Below are 22,421 nucleotides of genomic sequence, written 5' to 3'. Positions count from 1 at the left end.
CTTCGGAAAATTTTCAGTACTTTCTATTGAAATTTTTAATTGAATTAAACGCAACAATTTCAAATTGTGGGCAGTGCTTGGTTATTATTATGCTTAACAAGACTTGGTGCACACTCAAGACCTCGGCCGCCTGCCGAGCACTTGCTTTTCATCCTGATAAGCTATGCTTGTCCCCGCGTTTTATCATCTTGGCAAGGAAAAAAGATATTCCGAAGTGAATTTCCCGATGAAAGCATATGAATTTACCGATCCTAGGTACTCGCATTGTTTTTGGGACTTAAGAAGTCCCTTTCTCGCAGAAATAATCTTCGAATCGCTTCTTTGACATGAAAATTACAAAATGGGGATTTCTAACGGATTTGACGACACCAAAATTAGCCCAAGGCTGACGCCCGGATTAGCATATCCAGTAAGACTAAATGAAATCAATTCATGAAGATAGAACCTGACAATGAGCAGATTTGGAAAAGATGGGTTCGATTCAAAGCTGCTAATGGTAGCATCTATGGTGGCGAGCCTGTGGATGCCGACGTTGATGGTAATGTTAATTTTTCATCTTCGGACTTTAAAGCTGATACAAAAGCTTAGTGGGGCTTGCCCTTGCAGAAAAGAGGGATGTGGCTGTGAAAGTTGTGACTGGAGCATCTGCCTTGGACTATGATGTTTCCTTTACTGGGGAAGTGAAGTTCATTGATGAGCTTTTGTCGCCAGTTTCACAAGCAGAGGCTGGGACAGTTCGATGCATTGGACTTAATTACAAGGAGCATGCGGCTGAAATGAAGATGGCCCTGCCAAGTATACCGACGTAAGTCTTGTTTTATGGCTGCTGGGATTTTAAGCTAATTAACTATAGGGTCTTTCTCAAGGCAAGCACTTGCATCGCGTCAGCATCAGAGCCAATCCTGTTACCTTCTACCGTGGATTATGACGAAGCCGACTATGAAGTTGAGCTTGCCATCATCATCGGAAAATTTTGCAAGAATGTATCTGTTGGTGATGCTAGCAACTACATCCTGGGCTATTCTGTTGCAAATGATGTGACTGCTCGCAAACATCAAGAGAAGACCTCACAATGGTCTTATGCGAAAGGGATGGTACGAATTTCAATTCAAGGCTATCATATACAAAGTACTGACTTTATCAGGACGGCTTTTGCCCTCTTGGGCCATGCATTGTTTCGATCAAGCAAATCCCAAACCCTTCTGTCCTGCAATTGCGCACATACCTAAACGGGATAATGATGCAAGAAGGCTTTGCCGATGACATGATCTTCAGTATACCTGAAATTGTGTCTTATTTGTCCCAGGCATGTGCTGCTAAACAAAACTATAATACTTCTTTTCTAACAAGATCAGGGGCACACGCTATTGCCTGGAACGGTTATCATTACTGGCACGCCTTGTGGAATCGGGGTGTCGCAAAAGCCACCGCGCTTCTTACAGCCAGGGGACGATCTGCGAATCAACATAAGCCATGGGCTGGGTACTCAACTCTGCCCAATTGCCAGAGACTGAGACGACGATTCAGAACGCTACAACTTGAGCCTTTTAGATAGATAACACGACAATATGGATGCAGAATGTTACATTGCTTGAGAATAATTTAGGGAATGGGTAACTGTCCGGCTGCTTAATGCCGGATTCATGATGACCCATCATTGCGTAGATCAATGATGGCATCGTCGACTGAAGGTGGGCCATCATACTTTCTCTTACCCCACGCCCAGTACCAGGCCATGGCAATAACTGCGAAACATACAAAGACAACCGGTGCATAATTGACTGTATCGGCTGTGACAGGAATGTAAGAGGGCATACAGAACAATGGTACGGCAAGCGCACTCCAAGCTGGAGTAGAAATCGAATTAGTACTTTGTAACGAAATTATAGAAAGAATACATAGCACTTACCAAGTGCGATAACGTTGCAAAATGCTCCCAGCTTTCCTAAATTATAATTGCCATTCTGTATTTGCTTTCGACCACCCATGAAGGACACAGCAATTGGACAGGCATAGCTCACAGTTAGAGTGATGACACCAACTCCGGAGAAGGCGTTGAACGCAGTGGTTGATCCAAAGTAGATAAGACCAAGAGCAATCTCAATTACCATCCCAAGCATCATAGCATTGAACGGGACATTCATTCTCTTGTCTACCACCCGCCAGAGATTGGACCATGGAATACCTCCATCTCTCGCGAAAGCCCAAAGAGACCGGGAAACAGCAGTAGTGCACCCGATACCGCAAATAAGAGCGAGTACGCACAACGGCAAGAGAAGAAGGAATGCTCCGGTAGAAGTTCCAACAGCAGACTTGACAATAGTCGGAACCGGCTGACCAGATGCAAGATTAACAAGCTCTGTAATATCAGGTAGGACGAAGATCAAAGGGATCATGAAAAGAAGCCCAGCGAGGAAGTTCAAGATGATGGTGCCCACAATTGCCTTTGGGACTTGGCGAGATGGGTCTTGTACCTCTTCACACATCCTAGAAAACACTTAGTTTGCAGCTCCTTTATGACATGGAAATGAAAACATGACTAACGAAATAACCATCCCGGTTGATGAGGTAGCGTATGCAGCCTGTAAGAGTCCGACGCAGAAAGACCAGCCAACTGGCCAGCCCGACTGTGGCTCAAATGTGGTGAACACATATTCACCAGAGTGTCTTCCTTCTTTTGCAATAGCCAATACACAAACAATAACTACCAAGATACCGACGAACGTCCAGAAGATGGCGAATGTCTACTTTCGTGTTAGCAAGACAAAGATAGGGGTCAATCTTTAGTCAAGGCCACGGGACCCACATCAAGATAGGGCAGCCATTTGTTTCCCAGAGCTGAAACTGCATTACACAGAAGCGTAATGCCAAGGAAAAGAAGGAAAGTCTGATATGCCTCTGCTTCAAAGATACCAACACCTGGTGAGACCTCAAACACGTTGACGCAAGCGATGATGAATTGCGCAGAGCCGAAATTGACTGCGAGTGTGATCATAATGTTGCCGACCACGTAAGACCAGCCGCATATCCAAGCGACGATTCTTCGATAAGCGGGCGGAGACAGCATGTAAGATTGATAGTATACACCACCGGCAGTGGGATAGACCGAAGTAATCTCTCCAAGTGATGCGCCAACGCAGAGAATAATCGCTGACACGATTACCCATCCCCATATGATATTTACGGGACCCCCTCCAATAAGAGGGTAGTAGAATGTTGTGGCGAGACCGTATGGAATGGCTGCAAGGACAAAAGACATAAAGGCGACTTGAAGGGTTGAACGGTTTCGCTGAAGCTCGGGCTCATAGCCCAGGGCTTCCAGCACTCCATTCGCTGCAGTCGGCTCTGATTGTTCAATGTCGGCTTCATATTTTATACTGTTGGCGTCGAGGTCGTAAGAAGGGGGCTTTTGTGTGGAAGAATGGTGCTGATGGGATTCGGGTTTACTCGCCATGGTCGAAATGTCGCATTGGTCGCCAATGGTAGAGGTAGGAATTAGCAAATACGTGGCTTTCGGTAGAATAGAGGATAAAAAAAGCCAGAGAGGTCAAAACACGTTTTGGGATCGACTCATTTATACTCCATCAACCCGTGATGAAGGTGATAGTAAATTACATTTTACAGCGAAAAACATGGTTTCGTACGCATCTTGCTGATAAGCAGTTTACCCCGCAAAAATCTAACTCTTAGAAGCTAGCGATAATACCGACGAGGAGCTCTGCCGTTCTTGCCTAGTGATTTCCGGGCAATATGCACCGACATCGTGAAACATGAGATGACTTGCCTATCAGCCAGCTCTGATTGGGCTATAAAAGATAACATATGACGCAGGCCCCCCCCACACGGCGAAATACCGATAGTAAACTAACCCGATGCAAACCGGTCTCAAAATAACGGAGCTTCCATTTGACTAGGGATATTATTTCTAAAAAAGGCAAGATCGCTGATACAGCCCCTAAAGGCTGCAAAAAATGCAGTGAAAAGATAGACCCCGTAGCACAAAATATGGACGTAGAGGCTTTTTCCGGTCAGTTGTACGGAATGGAAAAGTACAAGCCAAGCATAAAAGTATTTTACGAGCTCCCCAACCTCAATATCAATTTCACTGAGCAGTATAGGTTAGTACTAACCAAGCATACATTGATGAGCACTAGCCGTCAGTATCCAGCACAACTGCTGATGATCTGGTCTTGTGGAAGGTGGCCTGATTTGCTGGGTGTCGACTTGCAAGATGACTACGGCACTACTGACCAGCCCAATTGAACTGGCTTGATTGCCAGAGCAGAGCCAAGACAAATGGGGGGGGGGGGGGTATTCTGTTATATTGATTTCATAGCCCGACGCCCCTTTAATTCTGACTCCAAAATCCGAGTCAGGGAGAGGTGTATAGGTGGACCTTGACACCTTTAAGCGGGCTTTCTGTAGTACTATGAGACCTAGAATTTGCTCGACCTAAGCGTAGTAAGCACTACATGTATAGACTGGATGTAGGCTTTCTAGATCTCCCTGGATTTAGCCTATTGGTAGTATCAAACATGCATATCAAAATAAGTGGTAGTGTAGACGAAAGTATTGGGCAAGCGAGATCTTTCAATTATCTTTTGGAATTAGATATCAACACATGGAAACTTCCTCTCAACCTCCTATAACACTAAGAATGGCTATAGTAGTATGAATTATATGACATTGATAGTCAATGCCTATTAGTTTTAAGACTGCGTGTCTATGTTACGATGTGAACTGGAAGAGCGGTCTCGGCTCTAGGTGGGCCTAGAGGTATTTCAACGTGAATTATCAAATGGTTTCATGAAGCCCATCATCTTATATCCACATGAAACCTTAATGAATGCTGATGTTCAATCAAGAGGTTTCAGAAGTTTCCCGTGGGAAGTTAAGTGCTTGCAATATTTGAAGATACGAAGTAGACAGGGAATTGGGAGGGCAAGTAGTCCCGAAATGGTTCATCTTTCCCATAGATGTATGCTACGATACCTATATTGCCTTGATGATGGATTTCAGCTGTTTTAAACATTGAATGATGCGTTCTATGGCCACCTCAAGCCATTGAATTGTATCTTACCATCCGTGCCCCAATCAACGAAGTATCAGCCGCGGTTACGCTAATGCACGGCGGCTACACTATTCCATAAATGGTCACCCACCAACCAGTTCCACGGGGCTAAGTAAATTGCAATCGAGTCAGCCTCTGCTTGGTATACACTAGTATCAGGGATGAAGGGCGGGATATGGCAAGTTTCACGCACGATAGCGCCCGGTAATCCGTTGTAAACCGCTCTAGAGGTCTGGGCGATCCCCCACACGTGAACCAAGATCCACATGGTCACGGATAGGGCGGTGCCCAGTGGTAAAACCAGAAGATATGGAAGATAGGGAAACGCACAAGAGAAATTAGAAGAGAATGATTATGACCGACTCAAGAGCCCCTGACAAGGTCTTGCTAGCATGCAGGATGATGTCAAGTTCAATGTTTACGCTTGTTTTCTGTTTAGTCTCACCGCCTTTCCCTTCTGGCTTGCTTTCTAGATACATTGTAGCTTCTTCTCTTCTTCTTTCTTCATAGCTTCAATCTATCGCTTTCTTCTCTTTTTCTCCCTTTTATTCATTTCCCCAACGTATCAACAATTTCTCATGAACGGTTCACAGCTAGGTACCTTGGCAGATTCACCAAAGAGGCTACTATGATCTCCCAGCAAAGTAAAGGGGGACTGACCCAGCTTATCACTGGAGAGAGACAAGTTTATCACCGTACCACAGCACCTGTATTATTTCCGCTCGGTCAGTCAAGTCATCGGGCACTCAAGAAGCCTTTAACATTAGAAGAAAAGAACCAGGCGTTTATAAGGCCTGATTTTATTTCGAAATATCGGAATATGAGACAGTGTGTGATGCATGAAATGCTCCTTTATTCCGGCCAGACAATCTTAAGATCAGTCGGGTGTATCCTAGCCATAGGAAGTGAAGCCTGTGGAGCCGAGAAATTGCAAATACTGCGTAGTCAGACACTACAAAGGCAAAGATAACAGATTAGATACCGGACTTGACTGGCAATTCCAATATCGCTTGTACAGTAAGAGATAACTGAAGAAAAGCAGAACAGACATTCAGTCCGATATCCGCTCATCCATCTGATAGGGCCAGCTATGAGTGAAATTAACTGCATCACGTTGCACCAGCAAAACCAAAGTATACACAGAATTCTTAAATTCCCATCTTATGGGGGAGCCAACACTAAAGTGGGGCGGATTCATCGCCCAAAAGGGGAACAGAACCCGCCGGCAAATGGCGGCGAGCAGATGCCACGAGACCAAATTCGTGGAACCAACCAAGATAGCAAACCTCAAGTGGCGTGTTTGCCAGATTCCGTGGATTTAAAGCACAGTCGTAGCTATATGTGGCCAGGAAGCAACCGGCGAGAGATCCTATCTACCGGCTACGTGCGGGGTAAACGGGAAGGAAAGCCGAGCCGATCACCTGAGATCTATGAAAACAAGATAAGGCTGAAATCAGTCCGTCATCGCGTGTTTCCCTCGAGAATCGAGTTTTATTGCCTCTTTCGTCTCTCAAGATGTCGTCCACTCAATCTAAGCCAATGGGTGTACAAAAACGGCAGAAGAATCCGAATCGTTGCAAGCCGAAATCTAAAGGTGGTTGTCAGAGATGCAAGCAGAGGAGGGTAAGTTGAGGTGAACCTTGTACAGCTATCGCTGATATCCCACTTGTTCCATTTACTGACTCGTTCCAAGCGTAGATGTGATGAGGCAAGGCCTAGCTGTCAAGAATGTGTGAAGAAGGGCTTTGAATGTCCTGGGTATCAGAAAAAACCCCTTCAGTGGCGATACGTGTTTCAAGAAAGCGAGGAAGAAGCCTCGCCAGAACAAGAGCCACTTTCATTTGTGCAGCCACGGCTTGAGACTCAAATACAAAATGAAGATCATTTTGAACATGTACAAGAGTTGCAAGACCTCTGGGATGAGGCCAGCTCATCATTATTCAACCAATTACCAGGCTTCGATGCCTCTGTGAATATCTGGTCAAAAGACCAGACTGCATCAAATGGGCCGCCAGCTGTCAAAGATGGACGTCGATCAGACAGTCTTGCAATACTGCACCGTCGCCTAGCAAATACCGCAATTCCATCTTTTCTTATCCACACGCCGGCCATTTTAGTGCAATATTACTTCGACTATGTCTGCAAATCCTGGTCATCATTTGATTCACCATTGAACCCGTTCAGAATCATAGTCAGTCGTCTTTGGAGTCGAAATGCGGCTATCTACTACGCGATTCAAAGCATGGCAGCGGCATCACTGGCCAATGACTTCCCTGGAATGAGGGCGATCGGCATCCAGACGCAGCAGCAAGCGATTGCCTGTCTCCGGAATAATCCAAGAGTAGGATCTCTACATCGCGACAATCAAGATGATGAGTTCTTTCTGGCTCTCCTAATGATCGGATGCACAACATCTTGGCACGATGCGGCTGACTTAGGACTTGAATATCTGAAAGAGGCCAAAGACTACCTCGAACGTCAAAAAGGCATGTGCCCGAGTCCTGAGTCAACACTTGCCAAGCAATATCCTTTGTTTCAACAATGTCTTCTATATTGGAACATGTTGGCTGCTTTTGTAGCCGAAGACTCGTTGCTACTTAATGGAGAGAGCGTTTTAGAAAGACCGAATTCAGAGACATCCGTGTATTTAGTTGACGGACAGGCCCTTCCTCACCCCTGGACGGGCCCACTATCCAAGGCGCTGAGTATATTCTACCAGACTGCACGAGTAGTCCGAGCTGCACGTATCTCGTCTCGGACTCACGGGGCCGACATCAATCTGTCACTATTTGACTTCGACTCTCTAGTTGAAGAGCTTGATCTGCAAAAAGATGCGGGGCGCCTTGAGGATGAGATTCTGTTCACTGGTCTCTCATCATTCTGCGGGCCTGTCGATACAGGCGATACGGACACACCTCCTGCCCATTTCATCACCCTAGCAGAGGCGTATCGATGTGCTGCACTCCTGCAAATATACCACGTCTTTCCCGACATTCTCGATGAGCGACTGCGACTGAATGAGAGACATGGGGTCGAAGTCCCAGCATTATTCCTACTCCTCTTTCCTACGGGCGAAGACAATCAGGCTCCATCAGTAGAGGAAGCTCGTCGCATTCTAGCGCTCCACATTGTGTCACTTCTGGACCAACTACCCGCAACATCAGGGACACGGTGTATGCACCCGATTCTCTTTACTTGCATTTCTAGCGATCTTGTGTTTTCAAATCAGTCTCTACTTGGACCCACTGCGAATGCGATATCTTACCTTAATACTCTAGATATTGAGATCGCGCAGGCTAGAAGGAAAATTAGCTTGTGGTTATCAGAACTCAGTTTGATACTTCCTAAGCTACGACTACAGCGTGTAGCGAAGATTGTGCATGGAACTTGGGATCTGGCGGACTGTGGCATGGCTCAGTATTGGCTGGATACTATGATCGATCGGAACCTTGAGACTATTATGGGATAATACCTTTTTTCAAATGGCTCAGCATAATGTACTTTCACGACTAGATAAATTGATAAAACCGAGGTTTGCTTCACGTTTTTGTTCTTGTTCTTGTCGATTTTCCTTTATGGATGCCATGGAGGTACAGACTATAGATAAAACCCCTCAACAAATCAGAAATAGTTGGTTCTGGTGCGTGAAGAATCTGTTGACAACATCTTGACTAGGTTCAAGCATCCATATTTCCTCCAACTGGTTCAGAGCCGTTGACATGACTCCCATGCCAAACGTAGTGATCAGGGACTTGAGATATGATCGAACCACTTCCTTCTGCTGAGGGTTCTGGGCATGTATGCCGAAGGCAAAGAACGGCCAGGTAGCCGTAGTCGCGATAGGTGATTGTGGCGGTAAACGCGATATGAAAAATTCTAGGTTGCGAAAAGCCTGGTCAGCAATGCTGCTGGTACTTTTCCGGGCAAACCGTGAATCCAACAACAGAAGAAGGCTCTGTCGGTATAGTTCTGCGCAGAGTACTAAGTCTTCCTGGTCACTTGAAGGCTTCCAAGCTACTATCTGTGTCCTGAGAGCATGATAGTCATCGATGAGGCTTTCTCTATGGCCAGCTTCTGATGATGTTTCGGAAGTGATGTCCCATAATAATGATGAAACTCTGGGAACGAAAATGAAAAGATCATGGGCGCATCCGCACATCACGCCAACTGGGTTGACCGTACTTGCAGATGTATTCGCCCATGTCTCTGACTGTGAGGTTGATATGGGTGAACAATTGGTTGTAAATGATGCAAGCCCGGCGTTATACACATAAAGATCCGTAGTGAATGATACGATACTCAAAGGAGTAGAGGTCAATGGGAATCGCATCACATAGGCCATCAGGTGATGGGCACCATCTAAATGTCCCTGCATGGCTTTGGGATCACTTCCTCTCGTGGCCTGATGTAGTGTTAGTGAATATGGTCGCAGAAACAAGGCACGGTCGCACCTACCTCTAAAAGGTAAAATATCAAAACAATTATTAATGCACGCCATGCGCCGTCTACACTGCTCCCATTCCGAGTTAGATCGGACAAGGCAACTCTGAGCTGTTTCAATGCTCGAGTGTAGCTGGATGAGGCCAAGGATTGAACATTAAGATCCAGTTGAGGAACGCGCTGCATCAAATGCACACCGGAAAGTGCGAGTATTGCATTCATTAGAAGCTCGTCATTGAGAGCAGCTGGGAGTATGGTATGGAGAAATGGATTCTGACTGTCCTGCAAACAGGCCAATCGGTTCGCAGTATCTTTTAAATAGTGATCGAGAAGCCTCCAGGTTCCAGATCCCGAAGACACCACTCCAGGAAGGGCAAAATTGGACGGCGCTGCAGGAATCGTCAGAGTTAACAATTTTGAAGGTGCGTTGGTGAGCGCAAGGGCCCATGTGTCCGACTTGGGTCCATATTGAGATCGGGCTCGTGTCTTCTGTCGCGTTGATCCAACCTCGACTGATGCTTCATGTGGACTAAAACTAAATTCTGGCCAGGTGCAGCCGAGACTGTTGCGCAAGCAGGCTGTGCAGATCGGTTTAACTTCATCACATTTCTTTTTGCGGCGCCTGCAGGAGAAACATCCTTGTCGAGATCGAGCCCCCATGGCGAACAATGCTTCATTCCATAGTATTTCACATCGAGGACAACTTCGATGCAACGTCGATGCAGATTGGACCCCACGGCACAATTCGACGATCAAATTGAAAATCATGCGTGCCTTCCGATGGTTTCCTGTTTACATTCGCCTTCCCCCGCGCAACCCGACCACGTGATCGGCTTGAATGGCCCCGATCTGAATTAAAAATGGCTTGGGGTGAAGATGTGAGGATCTGTAAGCTTCGAAAAGTTTGTTTCATGCGAGTCAAAAAGGAAACGAGTCATGCACGCGTGACCTGGTCTGTTGCCCTGCTCACCTGACCCTCCAGACGAATATCGGACGATGTGTTCGGCGGGTTTCAAGCAGTTGCTGAAACTAAGACAGACAGAGATTAGTGCGGATCTGATTCCCCAAGCTTAAGATGATCCAGGGAACAAATGGACAGCTAGATTCGATTGCGGGGGTTCATTTTTCGCCCTGTGCAGGGCCAACGCTGTCTAAGCGCCTACAGCGCCATAAAGGAATCGAGCAATTCAGAGAATCCTGGAAGAAAAAGCAAAAAGCAAAAAGCAAAAGGCAAAAGGCAAAAGGACTAGAACCTCTTGCCCAGCTGAAGTCGGGAAAACTTCCCGACATTATGACTTATAAACAAGCCAAAGCACAGAAACACGACAAAATATAGATTTACACATTCCAAACCCACCACGTGACGCAACTCCAGTACTTTTGTGCTTAAATTGCTTATTCTGGGATAATCCCTCGGATTGCAGCTCTTTTTTGACCGGTCATGCCCTTCTCACGCTCGATCACCGTTGTTGGATGCCACTCCGAAGGTGAAGTAGGCGATGTAATTACCGGAGGTGTCCTGGACGTCCCAGGCCACACTATGTACGACAAGCTCGTTCACATTTCAACGAAGAAGGACTACATTCGCCAAATACTGTTGAATGAGCCTCGAGGTCGCGCATCGATGAATACCAATCTCGTTCTCCCACCTTGTGATCCACGCGCGGATGCCGGCTTTTTGATCATGGAAAGCGAGGAATATGCGCCCATGTCGGGATCAAACACAATCTGTACCACTACCGTGCTATTGGAGACTGGAATGATACCGATGAAGGAGCCCATCACTGAAGTGACTTTGGATACCGCTGCAGGCCTGGTCACTGTAACTGCTGAGTGCGAAGCAGGAAAGTGCAAGAGCGTTGAGTTCAACAATGTACCTTCATTCGTCCTTGAGCTCGATTTCAAAGTGATGGTTCCCGGGATCGGTGAAATTCTAGTCGACATAGCGTACGGTGGAATGATGTTTGTTCTGGTGGAGGTGGCCTCGCTAGGATTGGCAGTCAGCAGTCAGCATTCCCGTCAGCTAATCGAGATCGGAGAGCGTATCAAACGAGCAGTGGAGGTAACTTACACTCCTATTCATCCCGAAAACTCCGGTATCACAGGGTTCAGTGTGATAGAATTTACCGAGCCTTTGCAAATTGAAGATGGTTGCAAAGTCGCAGGTAACGCAGTGGTTGTCTCCCCTGGGCGGTTTGACCGTAGCCCTTGCGGTACAGGAACATGCGCTCGACTGGCCACAATGCATGCCCGAGGTCAGATCAAAGAGGGAGAAATATTTAAGCACAGAAGCGTCATTGGCACTGAATTTGTCAGTCGAATCCGTGGAACAACCACTGTCGGTGACTACCCTGCTGTCCTACCCGCCGTGAAAGGTAGAGCTTGGATTACCAGCTTCAAGCAAGTGGTTCTTGATTCAACCGACCCTTTCCCTCAAGGCTTTAGAGTAGGTGACCAGTGGCACATGCCACCGAACTGAGACAGTCCATTAAAACCGGAGTGCACGAAATGTGATACCGGTCTGCCTCGCTTGTTTGACAAGATGGGTATGTGTATCTGTATATGAACCTCATTAAGACAGCAATGAACAAATCCGGTTTATTCAAAGGATAATTGATGCGTTTCCCAAAATACCAGTGTGATTGTCCGAAGCTAAAAGATCACAGAGGGAAACTGAAAGAAAGCGAATCAAATGTCTGGTGGTTCTTGAGAAAATGCCGACAGGAGAGGCAAACACCCGGCCAAATGCTGACAGAGATGAACGGTCACAATGAAGTTTCTGGAGCTAGGGTCAAGGGCTGAACTCATCACCGATGTCACTTGTTACTATAAGTAGCCTGAATATTTTCGCCTAATTTATGCCTGAACTTGATCAAGGGGAAAGTACGGAATCTCCTTTTGCAGAAGTGACCGGCTGGGGCGATTTTGACTTTCTTGTGCTCACAGGGCTTGGCCATCTCTTCCAAGACTCATACGGGGCTTCAATATGATATGATGGTTGTGATAACCAGGTATCTTTGGTTGTAGCAGTAATGAAATCTTTGAATTGCGATCTAATAAGCCAACGGGGACATACATGGCATTGAGAAGAGAGGAAAATACGAAAGGATGCGTTCTGCCTAGCAGAACGACTAGTAATAATTAGGTTTCTATGACCTTCTATTTGGGGAAATATTTTTTCTTTAAAGAACTTTCTATCTATAGCCCTCCCGAGAAGACAAGTTAAAAGAGCCTCCACACTTAGCGCTTAGCTTTTCTTCTATGTCTTTCTGAGCCTCTGTCTCTAGAGTTCTAAAAAGAGGCCTCTGTATTCATTTTCCCAAAATGTCCCTCTAAATAGTTTGAAGTACCTCTGGTAGGATTTGCGTGAGCATGTTTTAAAGCCCGAACGGATATGTCTCTCCACGTCCCAGAGCTGTTGCAGGCTGTATTTTCTCCAATGATTTCACAGCCTCGGTATGATCGAAGAAGATGAAACCGTCAAATTGTTTATGAAGAAAGGCTTGAGAGTAATGAGAAGACTTCTCGGTCTTGGGCTTATAAATCACGCCAATGAAGCGCTGCAGACGATTCTCCTCCGAAAAGGCAGCACGCAGGCCAGGGTCATGATGACCACGTCGAAGGTCAAGAAGAAAGCGTTCGACCCCAGTATCGTGCGCCATTCTTTCCCAACTATCATCTCTTGACGGTCGCACATTCATAATTTCCATGTCCTCGTCCCACTCGCGTGCGGCAGCTACTGTGCCTGTATGAGTACCGCATCCAATGATTGAGACATTTTCAGGGCCCAGACGTTGCCGACAAAGCTGACCAATGTTTATCTCACTGCAATGAAATCCCATGCTAGTGTAGCGAGCATCCCCAACGTGCGAGTTATGCGCCCACACAACCGCTTTATGGAGAGGTGAAGGGCAGGCTTGTAGTATACGAGCCAATGTCTCGAACATGTGTGTATCGCGCAAAGACCATGAGCTGGTGGAACTCCAGTACATAGCTTTGTAGTATTGTTCCGCGTCCCGAACAAGGAAGGCGTTTTGCTTGCCACTCTGGAATTCTTCGCCGTCGAGACTGTCGCTCTTCATGTACTCCAGCCGATTGTTGAGAAAGTCTCGCAAAATCTGTATGACTTGAGCTTCACAGTCTCGCATTCCTTGCATGCTTGCCAGACCGTATGCTACCGGGTCATCGGCCCACGGGTCCAGACAGCCGTATAGTTCCCGAGCTTCTTTGCCTGCTGCGGGATGCACTCGGTCAAGATAGTCAATAACCGCTTTCATCGATGCGCCCATGCTGTAGAGATCAAGGCCATAGAATCCCACTCGACATTCCTCTGGTTGATCCTTGTTCCATTCTCGCATCCACTCCACCAGTTCCTGCATCTCGCGGTTGCGCCACATCCAGGTCGGAAATCTCTTGAAGGGCTCATGTTTTTCCTGTCCGCATGCTACGCCTCCAATACTGGCTTTGGGGCCTGGTCGCATACGTACATGGCGGTCAATGGCCTCTGCGTCAGGCCAATCAGCCTCGACGGCGACTATGGTATAGCCGTGAACTTTGATAAGACGCTTGGTGATCTCAGCACGTGCGCGATAGAATTCCGATGTGCCGTGTGTTCCATCACCAAGGAGAACAACTTGTCTACCTGCAAAGCTATCGAGGTGAGGCGCGAAATTCTCATCGTCGATGGGCGGAAGTGGCTCTATAGCAGCATTGAACAGCTCCTGAAGGTCTGCCATGGACGTTATCGGACGACGAGAGTTGATTTGAATACAAGAACAAGAATTAAGGGTATTTCTTAGCAATGACCGGGACATCGATCTTCACAGCTGTCAGCGTCACAAATCGACAGTTTGGCGATGGGGTTGAACATGAGATCACACCCGAGTAACTGACCAGTCATGATGATCTCACGTCAACCCGATGGATTCTACCCTTTTACCAACATCAACTGTAGCACCAGGGGGCAACAATCGTGGCTTGGTCTTGTCTATGAAGAGCCTCAAATCAACTTTGTCACAGCTCCTCTCCAAAAATAGCCCACAATCTCTTCCTCGAACAACCAACGTCCATACACTCCACGCGACAATCTTCACAAAGATGGCGCTCCCAATCAGCAGTCCATCTCCAAAAGTAGACCGTTTCCAACAAGCAATGGAATCTATTTACGGTAGATTCGCCAACATTCGAGATCCAGACACCTGGTCCCCGCCACTCCGATCTGGCGGCCACCGCGGCCGATATTTATGGACGGATGCGTTTGGTGTACTCAATCTATTAACCATGCACAAAGAATACACAGTTGCAGGCGGGGGCAGCGATGACAAACGATACCTAGTACTAGCCCGACGACTCATCGAAACCGTTCACGACGTATTGGGTCACACAAGAGATAATCGATCACAACTACCAGGAGCAACCGATGCCAATCCACTTGGGGGAGGATTGCGAATCGGGAAGACTGATGAGCAAGGTTCGGACTGCGATGGGCAATATCATCATTACTTGACTATATGGATGTTTGCGCTGAACCGTATGGCGATGGCATCTGGTGATATGGATTATAATCGTCTGGCTGTGCAGCTTGCACGGGCTATCCATCCGAAATTCTTTCAAAATCGCTCTACGTCACATCCGCGGGTGGTTTGGAAGATGTCTATGGATCTATCCACGCCGCTGGTTACATCCGAGGGAAATCTTGATCCGATCGCTGGGTTTGTCGTTTTTCGGCTACTTCAAGCGACTGCCATGAAGGCCGGTGATGGCGAAGTCTTGTCTGAAGAAATAGCGGATTATAGACGAGTCATGGACCGCAAGGGAGAGCATTTTGTCTCGAGTGACCCGTTGGATCTGGGTATGACCTTGTGGACAGCGCATTGGTTCTCCGGTAGGGAGACTTGGGCTTCGAATCTTGTGACGAAATGCTTTGAGCACTTGTGTGAGTATTTGGTTCTCGCGTAGTAGGTCCCGACACGCTAACATTTTCGGCAGATAATCTCTTCGAGATAGATCAATATCTCTTGCGAAATACCAAATTTCGCTTGGCTTTCCGCGAATTTGGTACTGCGATGGGTCTTCAATGCGAGGCAGAACAAACTACGGAGAAAGAGCGAAGTGTTGATCTTAAGAATTGGGCTGATTGCATTATCGCAGAATGGGATCCGTACATGGAGCTCTCCATCTCCGAAGACCAGACCCCGGAGGATATGCGACCCATCACGCGAGTGATGTATGCATCGGCATTAACTCCAGGTGGTAAGTGACTCCGATTGTCAGGACAACACTTGCTGTGTCGGCACTTACAGGTTCGTTATCTACAGCTTTCTGTTCGGGGTACTTGGGCCCTGAGCCTAAGCCTTTGGATAGGTGATGAGATTGGTTTAAATATCATACATCCTGTTCAACACAGGGTTGTTCATTTGTTAAAAGTGAAGTAGTGTAACAATGCACGGTGTCTTCTGTATGCAACTTTATGGTACAAAACGTTCACCAGATGCCGAAGCAATGCAACCTTGGAATCTATCGGAGAATATGTTCACAGAGAGAGAAAAAGGCTGATGTACGCACGTCTATACCCCCCGGAAGGCCAACGATATCCTTCCACGGCGGAAGTCTCCTCGGGAGAATGTAAATGACGTATATCGTGCTCAGAGCGATGGCCAAACCGGACCACTAAAGAGTTTAATGGTTAGTATCGAGCGTAAATAAAGGAAGCGTATTGAGTTCAGAAGGGTCTTGAAGTCGAAATACCTTTTCTAGCCATGTGTGGAACCAAATAGCCGTCATGAAGAGCATCCACCAACCCAGAACCACCACTCCCCAGACCAGGCGCATCGACCAAGTCCTCCCAGTTCCAAAGCTGGCATCCTGGTCACCGTTTGGGAGTGCATTAGGATCACTGGCCTTGCGCTCGCGACCCGCGCTCTCAGGTGCGGCGCTGGGAGACGCAGCAACGGCACCAGCGCCGACCGCCTCGAAAACGAGAAGTGCTGTAACCAGGACTAGCATAAACACGTGTCCACTGATATCGTGTCCTCCCTTCCAAGCACCACCGGCAGCTTTGCAGGCAGCGGCCGTAAAAACCGTTTCCAGCTGAACGGACGAGCTTTCCGAGTTGGCCTTTGCCACCAGGTCCAAGGCCTGTCCACATTTTCCACCCGTGATCATGAAGCTGCGATCAATAATAGCTGGGCCAAAGAACCATTGCGTCGTCAGATACCATACAATTGTTGCAAGGCACCAGCGGAGGAAAGCTTGGATGGAGCGGCGGAAGCGGATTTCTTGTTGTGCGTGCGAAGCAGAAGAAAGGTTGTATGCGGGTTGGAAGAGGACCAGGGATGCAAAGGCGACAGTCAGCCATATCCAGCCGACCTTGACGAAGTAGAGATTGAAGATGTTACTCTTGCGCGCGAAGTAGTTGACCGGACTCTCGGAGAGGTGGAGGTCGGCGGCGAGGGAAGGTGCTAAAGGTGCAGCGGGGTCGTGTGAGGAGCTCCTCGTTGATCGAGCGACGGGTGAAATGACTGAGAATAGAGATCCCAGTAGTAATGTCACTGGGTATACCAGGAGGACGACTGGGGAGGGAGCAGGTCGGGCGGGCGCAGGCATTGTTGTGGTCTACGAGACCGGAGTCGTACAGATTGTTGCGATCAGCTGCGTATTTGTATAGAGTGGAAAGTCGTAGGTATCAGAAAGCCTTGGCTGAAGAGTATGCCCGGTCACAATTAGAAAGACCGGGGTTAGAATAAAGTGGGAAGTTGACGGTCATGACAGTTGGAGGGATGACATCAACCTTCACCTGCCGAGGCACCAAATGACGCCTTAGGTCTCAGGCATACGATTCCTTTCTAAGTATGGCGCAGTCATGCAGTCATGAATAACGACAAAAAATATTCAATTGAACTGCTTCAGCAATCATGAATTCTATGTTTCATATTTCATTTGGCCTCCTCGTCCTTGCACATGGCCTACACCTGGCAGAAGGTGTCTTGAGGTCTTAGGGCCAGGCAAGTGCTGGTGGCTTGGAAGGTACAAATGTTGACCAGATCTCCGAGCTACGTACTTTGTAATCAATTACCATCCATATGCAGCTCTCCTAAACCGTGTGCTAGGTCATGTACGCGAAGCCTCATGGCTTTTACTATCAATACGGAACCCCACTATCAACATTACGATCACGGCGACCTTATATCGGCGGATTACTCTGTTGCTGTGAACAAGCAGGGGCCTTGAATGTAGACGAACTCCTTTTGGATCCTTTCCAGGTCCTAACTAGTGAATCTGACAGGCTTGGTGGTCAGACGGGGAATATGCCATGAACCCTTGGTCTGAACCGACAACAGCGGATCTTCGCATGCATTCCCGTTGAGCCGTTCCGCGGCAGGCGGGTTTGAATCCGGTGCACGACACCTATATGCTGCTGTCTAGATCAGTATGAATCGAACCCCTCACAACTAAGCGAGGGCGAAACCACGCCATTCCACGTGAGGTGCATATGTCGCACGAGTCGGGATCTATGTAAGGGTAAGGAAAACATTACCATGGGTTCCTATAGGCACACGGGAACTAGTGCACATTACACATGTTTTCCTTGGTCACGAACGTGTGGCTCCCGCGGTATAGGCTAGGTTCAAAAGCACCGAATGCGGATTGTTGGCTATCATTACGGTGATGGGTAACTTGAGCGCCATTTTATCTCCGCTTTTAGTGGCAACCACCCAATCTACCGGGTCCATCACTGCATAACGAGGCGACTAGGGCACACACCGGCTCGAGCCTGAGAGTTTCTCGTTGGGGCCCGTCCCCTTGTCCCCCTGAATCTCTCCTTCTTGAGATCAAACCCTCGACATATCTATCGCATCTCGATCGAAGAGGCTCTTCATGATCGAAGAGGATCTTCATGATCGAAGAGGATCTTCATGATCGAAGAGGCTCTTCATGATAAAAAGAGCCTAGCGTGGAGGAACTGGCGGTGGAATCGGAGGGAAAAAGCCCCACGGTCTCGCGGAGTGCGTAAAAATGGTGTATCACAGCGTTCTTGACTCGGCACGACCCACCTCGGCTGTTGATTGGACGAGGAAAACCACCCTTTTCAGGTCCTGCGGATCGCGCTGTCGGACAGGCTAATCAGTGCAACGCATTGACAGCACTAGCCGTCTACTGTAATACCAGAAAGGCCATCGCCCGAGTCCTTTCCAGTCTGCACCATACTGCTGGGACGTCCTTTTGTGCCAGCGTCGGGACAAGTGAAAAGGAGTGCGACTGAGAGCTGATTAGTGCGCGACCCGACAGCTTGGGTCACTGGCAGCCTGTCGAGAGGCTGGAGGAGTCATAAGACGCCCGCTGTGGCTCTTTTCTTTCTCTTTTCTCCTTTCTAGTCTCCCCCCCCCCTTCAAACTTTCGCGAATCCCACTCCGAAAACCGGGGTTTGGTGATACTTCCCGACATGGCGCTCAACTCCAATACCATCGAGCCCGACGTTCGTCACTCCGAGAATTCATTGCTAGATATTTTATTGACACGCTTTAGCTATCGGATAACGATTCGTCTTATCCCGGCTCGTATGTCTCCTGGCTGGGGTAGTAATGTGTATAGTACTAACCTTGTTATCAGCGGCGACTCTACGACTTACACAGAGAGCCTCACTTCGAGTGCCTTGAATTACCAGTAAGTGTCACGGATCAAACCTATGGTTTATTCTATTTCTTCTCAATTTATGGAACCTAGCTGATAATCCGTCAGATATGAGGTAGGACTCTTTGGCATGCCCTTGCCATTAACCCTTGCTTACTCTTCACCTAGAACGGTCGCCGGTACCATTCGTATCACGAGGGCGAATATTTTCTGGTATGTGATCCCTCTCGATATTCAATCAATTTTTTGATCTGATCTGATCTGATCTCCACCCAGCCGAACGATGAACAGGAACAAGATCGTCTCGATCTGGTTAGTGCTTACCCGTCTTTTCATATACCCTGAAGAATACTGACGAAAACAGAGCCATCACATTTATTTGATGCTTCTCAAAGGAGTTTTACAACTAGCACCTGCCAAAAAGTCTGGGCGAGTGCTAGATATCGGAACAGGTACCGGGATCTGGGCAATTGAGTTTGCGGAGTAAGCTTCCTTCCAGGACAACCACAAAGCTATGTTGCTAACTGGCTAAAGTGAGAACCCCGAAGCAGAAGTTATCGGTGAGTATTTTTTTTTGGGCTCTCTTCAGATTAAACCACCGCTGACATGGATACCACACGATAGGGATTGACTTGAGTCCCATCCAACCATCGTGGTAAGAATCCGGAAAAAATCAATGTGACTTGAAATGCTAAACTGCCAAGGGTGCCACCAAACTGTCGATTTGAAATCGATGACTTTGAACAGCCATGGTCCTACAACAAACCATTCGACTACATCCACGGCCGTGAACTAGCAGGGGCCGTCCGAGACCATGAAAAACTATTCAGGCAAGCCTTTGAAAACCTCAAACCAAACGGATGGTTTGAGATGGCTACCATGGAACCGGCCACCTTCTCGGATGACGGCACTCATCTCAAAGCGACGTGTCTTGTTGAGAGCGTAAAGTACATTCAACTGTCATCAAGGATGTTCGGGAAGGAATCAGACGCAGCATGTACTTGGAAGGAACTCATGGAAAAAGCCGGTTTCATCAATGTTCATGAAGTGGTTTATAAGGTGAGTGACTCGCTCCCGATCGTGAAGAATTCGCAAGATGCTAATTCTCCGACAGCTACCCCAAAGTCCCTGGCCGAAAGATCCCAAATTCAAAGAACTTGGAAGATACCACCAGCTCAACATGCTCGAAGCGATGCCGCCATACACGTACGCATTGTTCACTCGCATGCTCGGGTGGCCCCGTCATGAAATCGAAGCCCTGCTGGCAGGTGTTCGACGTGAGTTGAAAGACCTGTCGAATCATTTGTACACAAGAGTATACATGGTGTACGGGCAAAAGCCTGAATGATTCGGGCTGCTCAGGGTAATGTAAATACAAGTAATAATAGCTATGGCAATATTTCATCACCAATATACGCGGGCTTCGAAATTCAAAACTTTCTGCATGTCGAGAAGTCGTTCAAACCCCCATCATCAGATGTAATGTGCCATTTGTGAATGAGAACGTACTTCGGGACTCAACCTTTGAACCATCGGGGCGAAATTACCTTTCGATCTTTTGCCAGATACGATGGCGGCTTTAAAATTGACACAATGAGAGTTCATAAAGCATGACTATGTTCATATTGAATTCATATTTTCACAGGATAATGCCATCCGCTTGCTTCGTAATATCTCCCCTTGCCATTCATATGCGTCGTGATGCCATAAAAAAGGTGCAAGCCAATCCCTTTCATCACTGAGTCCGGTTGAGATCCATCTTCGCAACAATACCCGCAAGAGACTCAGATTGCTGCATTCGAATATTGTCGCGTATCTCATCCCAATACAGCGTCCCATCGAGTTCATACGCTTCATACATGTACTGTTCGTGGTCGGGGAGATCAAGGCGGTCAAGCATTATCTCATCAGGAGGCTGTGTGACAATGATCTTGGGTATTGGGGTCAAAGGCATAAGTTGAACCTGGGGCCAGTCACCGGGAAGTTCTGCGAAGCTTAATGCGGAGTCGGACTTGTAGGTTAAGCGAGCAGGGAGCTCGTCGTAGAATGGCGGGTCATCATGAGTATTGGCAGGGAGCTCGGCAATGGTAATTGAATCACCTTGCTGGTGGGATTCCCGAGGAGAAAGCTCGGCATAAACAACACCGTCGCATTGCTGCGGGGATGTCGGGGGAGTAATATCACCGGTGAGGTGTTTGATAGATCGGTCCAGTCTATTCTTGAACCGACCTAGTCTAGATCTCTTCTCGAGAGCGAGTTGAGAATCCGCTATTGCCCAGCGCTTCCGAGTGGTGGACTTGAGCTTGCCTTTGCACTTCAAAATCTCGAGTCGGTAGGGTTCCACGAGCTTGGCCAAATCTCGTGCCGCGTTGTCTGCGTCGGAAATAGTGGAGAAGATCCAGTTATATTCGATTTCGCCGAGGAGCTCGGGTTTGAAGTCTTTTAATTGCTTTGCGGAGGCTGCTTGATACAGCACTTGATCCGTCAAGTTGATGATTTCTAGTACTTGCTTCTCCGGTGTCGTCTGCGAGAAATCGGTTGATGTGCTGGTCTCCATCATGTGAATAGTGTCTGTGTCCATACTGGAAAGAGATGTGGATTGTTGAGATTGTTTGGCGGGCGATGACCCAGATGATGAAGATGTGGGGGATTGAGATGGGTGAGAGGATAGCGTTGGACGAGCAGACGTGGATGATGCTTTGGTTACAGATGGCTGTTCCCCAAGATGTCTCTCACTTTTCGCCTCTGAAGGAAATGAATTTTGATAGAATCGATTCGTCTTCTGATGCAATTTACTCGCAGGTTTATTCAGAATGTCTGCAGTTGACTGGCGGCATCGACTCTTGGAGTGTACCCAAGTATCTGCTGATCGATGCCAGGCTTCCATAGTCGTCTGATGACATTTATTCTTGGAGTCGGACAAAACACTTGTGGATCGACGCCACAGTGCGCGACTTGACTGCTGCCATTTATGCGTTGATTGCTGCCATAGTTCCCCCGGTCGGGCTTGCCCATTTGAGGAGCACATTTTGCAAGATGATTCCTAGTTCCAGTCGCACGGTGTGAAGGGAAATGGGCTAAGACAAGACACGACAAGGACGTCAAATAAGCACCTTCGTGGAAGCTGGAGAATGAGGTTGAAATCGAATTTTCCCCAGGCCTTGTCCCTTAAGCTTATTATAAAGAGTCCGATGTTTACTGTGCTTACTCGCGTTCCAAGAAGCGAGTGGGGCGCTGTTTTGAGGCTTAGACCGTATTGAGTGATCATCGCGGGAAATAA

General features: G+C 47.6%; 10 protein-coding genes across 10 annotated transcripts; 5 read left to right on the top strand and 5 right to left on the bottom strand.

Annotated features, from left to right (window-relative positions):
• Positions 1–340: 340 nt before the first annotated feature.
• On the top strand, positions 341–1,555 carry N7443_002223 (fumarylacetoacetate hydrolase family protein; the record flags this gene model as incomplete). Its single annotated transcript, XM_056882279.1, has 5 exons — positions 341–409; positions 460–538; positions 589–805; positions 854–1,094; positions 1,145–1,555. The coding sequence occupies 5 exons, from the start codon at positions 341–343 to the stop codon at positions 1,553–1,555; spliced, it is 1,017 nt and encodes a 338-aa protein (XP_056744120.1).
• An 86-nt stretch (positions 1,556–1,641) lies between these two features.
• On the bottom strand, positions 1,642–3,454 carry N7443_002222 (uncharacterized protein; the record flags this gene model as incomplete). The annotated part of the gene is made up of 4 exons (XM_056882278.1): positions 1,642–1,847; positions 1,910–2,487; positions 2,545–2,744; positions 2,807–3,454. The coding sequence occupies 4 exons, from the start codon at positions 3,452–3,454 to the stop codon at positions 1,642–1,644; spliced, it is 1,632 nt and encodes a 543-aa protein (XP_056744119.1).
• Positions 3,455–6,586: 3,132 nt separating this feature from the next.
• N7443_002221 (uncharacterized protein) lies at positions 6,587–8,540 on the top strand (the record flags this gene model as incomplete). The annotated part of the gene is made up of 2 exons (XM_056882277.1): positions 6,587–6,694; positions 6,765–8,540. The coding sequence occupies 2 exons, from the start codon at positions 6,587–6,589 to the stop codon at positions 8,538–8,540; spliced, it is 1,884 nt and encodes a 627-aa protein (XP_056744118.1).
• A 144-nt stretch (positions 8,541–8,684) lies between these two features.
• Positions 8,685–10,171, bottom strand: N7443_002220 (Zn(II)2Cys6 transcription factor; the record flags this gene model as incomplete). Its single annotated transcript, XM_056882276.1, has 2 exons — positions 8,685–9,473; positions 9,527–10,171. 2 exons carry the CDS (start codon positions 10,169–10,171, stop codon positions 8,685–8,687), a joined length of 1,434 nt encoding a protein of 477 aa, XP_056744117.1.
• A 781-nt stretch (positions 10,172–10,952) lies between these two features.
• Positions 10,953–11,990, top strand: N7443_002219 (proline racemase family protein; the record flags this gene model as incomplete). Its single annotated transcript, XM_056882275.1, has 1 exon — positions 10,953–11,990. The coding sequence occupies one exon, from the start codon at positions 10,953–10,955 to the stop codon at positions 11,988–11,990; it is 1,038 nt and encodes a 345-aa protein (XP_056744116.1).
• Positions 11,991–12,888: 898 nt separating this feature from the next.
• On the bottom strand, positions 12,889–14,247 carry N7443_002218 (putative erythromycin esterase; the record flags this gene model as incomplete). Its single annotated transcript, XM_056882274.1, has 1 exon — positions 12,889–14,247. The coding sequence occupies one exon, from the start codon at positions 14,245–14,247 to the stop codon at positions 12,889–12,891; it is 1,359 nt and encodes a 452-aa protein (XP_056744115.1).
• A 361-nt stretch (positions 14,248–14,608) lies between these two features.
• On the top strand, positions 14,609–15,771 carry N7443_002217 (uncharacterized protein; the record flags this gene model as incomplete). Its single annotated transcript, XM_056882273.1, has 2 exons — positions 14,609–15,446; positions 15,500–15,771. The coding sequence occupies 2 exons, from the start codon at positions 14,609–14,611 to the stop codon at positions 15,769–15,771; spliced, it is 1,110 nt and encodes a 369-aa protein (XP_056744114.1).
• Positions 15,772–16,027: 256 nt separating this feature from the next.
• On the bottom strand, positions 16,028–17,116 carry N7443_002216 (putative inositol phospholipid biosynthesis protein Scs3; the record flags this gene model as incomplete). The annotated part of the gene is made up of 2 exons (XM_056882272.1): positions 16,028–16,180; positions 16,259–17,116. The coding sequence occupies 2 exons, from the start codon at positions 17,114–17,116 to the stop codon at positions 16,028–16,030; spliced, it is 1,011 nt and encodes a 336-aa protein (XP_056744113.1).
• A 1,837-nt stretch (positions 17,117–18,953) lies between these two features.
• Positions 18,954–20,489, top strand: N7443_002215 (class I SAM-dependent methyltransferase; the record flags this gene model as incomplete). Its single annotated transcript, XM_056882271.1, has 11 exons — positions 18,954–18,986; positions 19,037–19,068; positions 19,121–19,174; positions 19,250–19,256; positions 19,310–19,354; positions 19,418–19,453; positions 19,506–19,624; positions 19,676–19,701; positions 19,766–19,796; positions 19,846–20,200; positions 20,256–20,489. 11 exons carry the CDS (start codon positions 18,954–18,956, stop codon positions 20,487–20,489), a joined length of 972 nt encoding a protein of 323 aa, XP_056744112.1.
• Positions 20,490–20,876: 387 nt separating this feature from the next.
• N7443_002214 (uncharacterized protein) lies at positions 20,877–21,698 on the bottom strand (the record flags this gene model as incomplete). The annotated part of the gene is made up of 1 exon (XM_056882270.1): positions 20,877–21,698. The coding sequence occupies one exon, from the start codon at positions 21,696–21,698 to the stop codon at positions 20,877–20,879; it is 822 nt and encodes a 273-aa protein (XP_056744111.1).
• Between the last annotated feature and the right edge of the window lie 723 nt (positions 21,699–22,421).

Source organism: Penicillium atrosanguineum, assembly GCF_028827265.1.
Source record: "Penicillium atrosanguineum strain IBT 20685 chromosome Unknown utg000002l_segment0_segment0, whole genome shotgun sequence".
Classification (NCBI taxonomy): domain Eukaryota; kingdom Fungi; phylum Ascomycota; class Eurotiomycetes; order Eurotiales; family Aspergillaceae; genus Penicillium; species Penicillium atrosanguineum.
The sequence above is the reverse complement of the archived record's forward strand: the minus strand, read 5'-3'. Positions and strand labels throughout refer to the sequence as shown.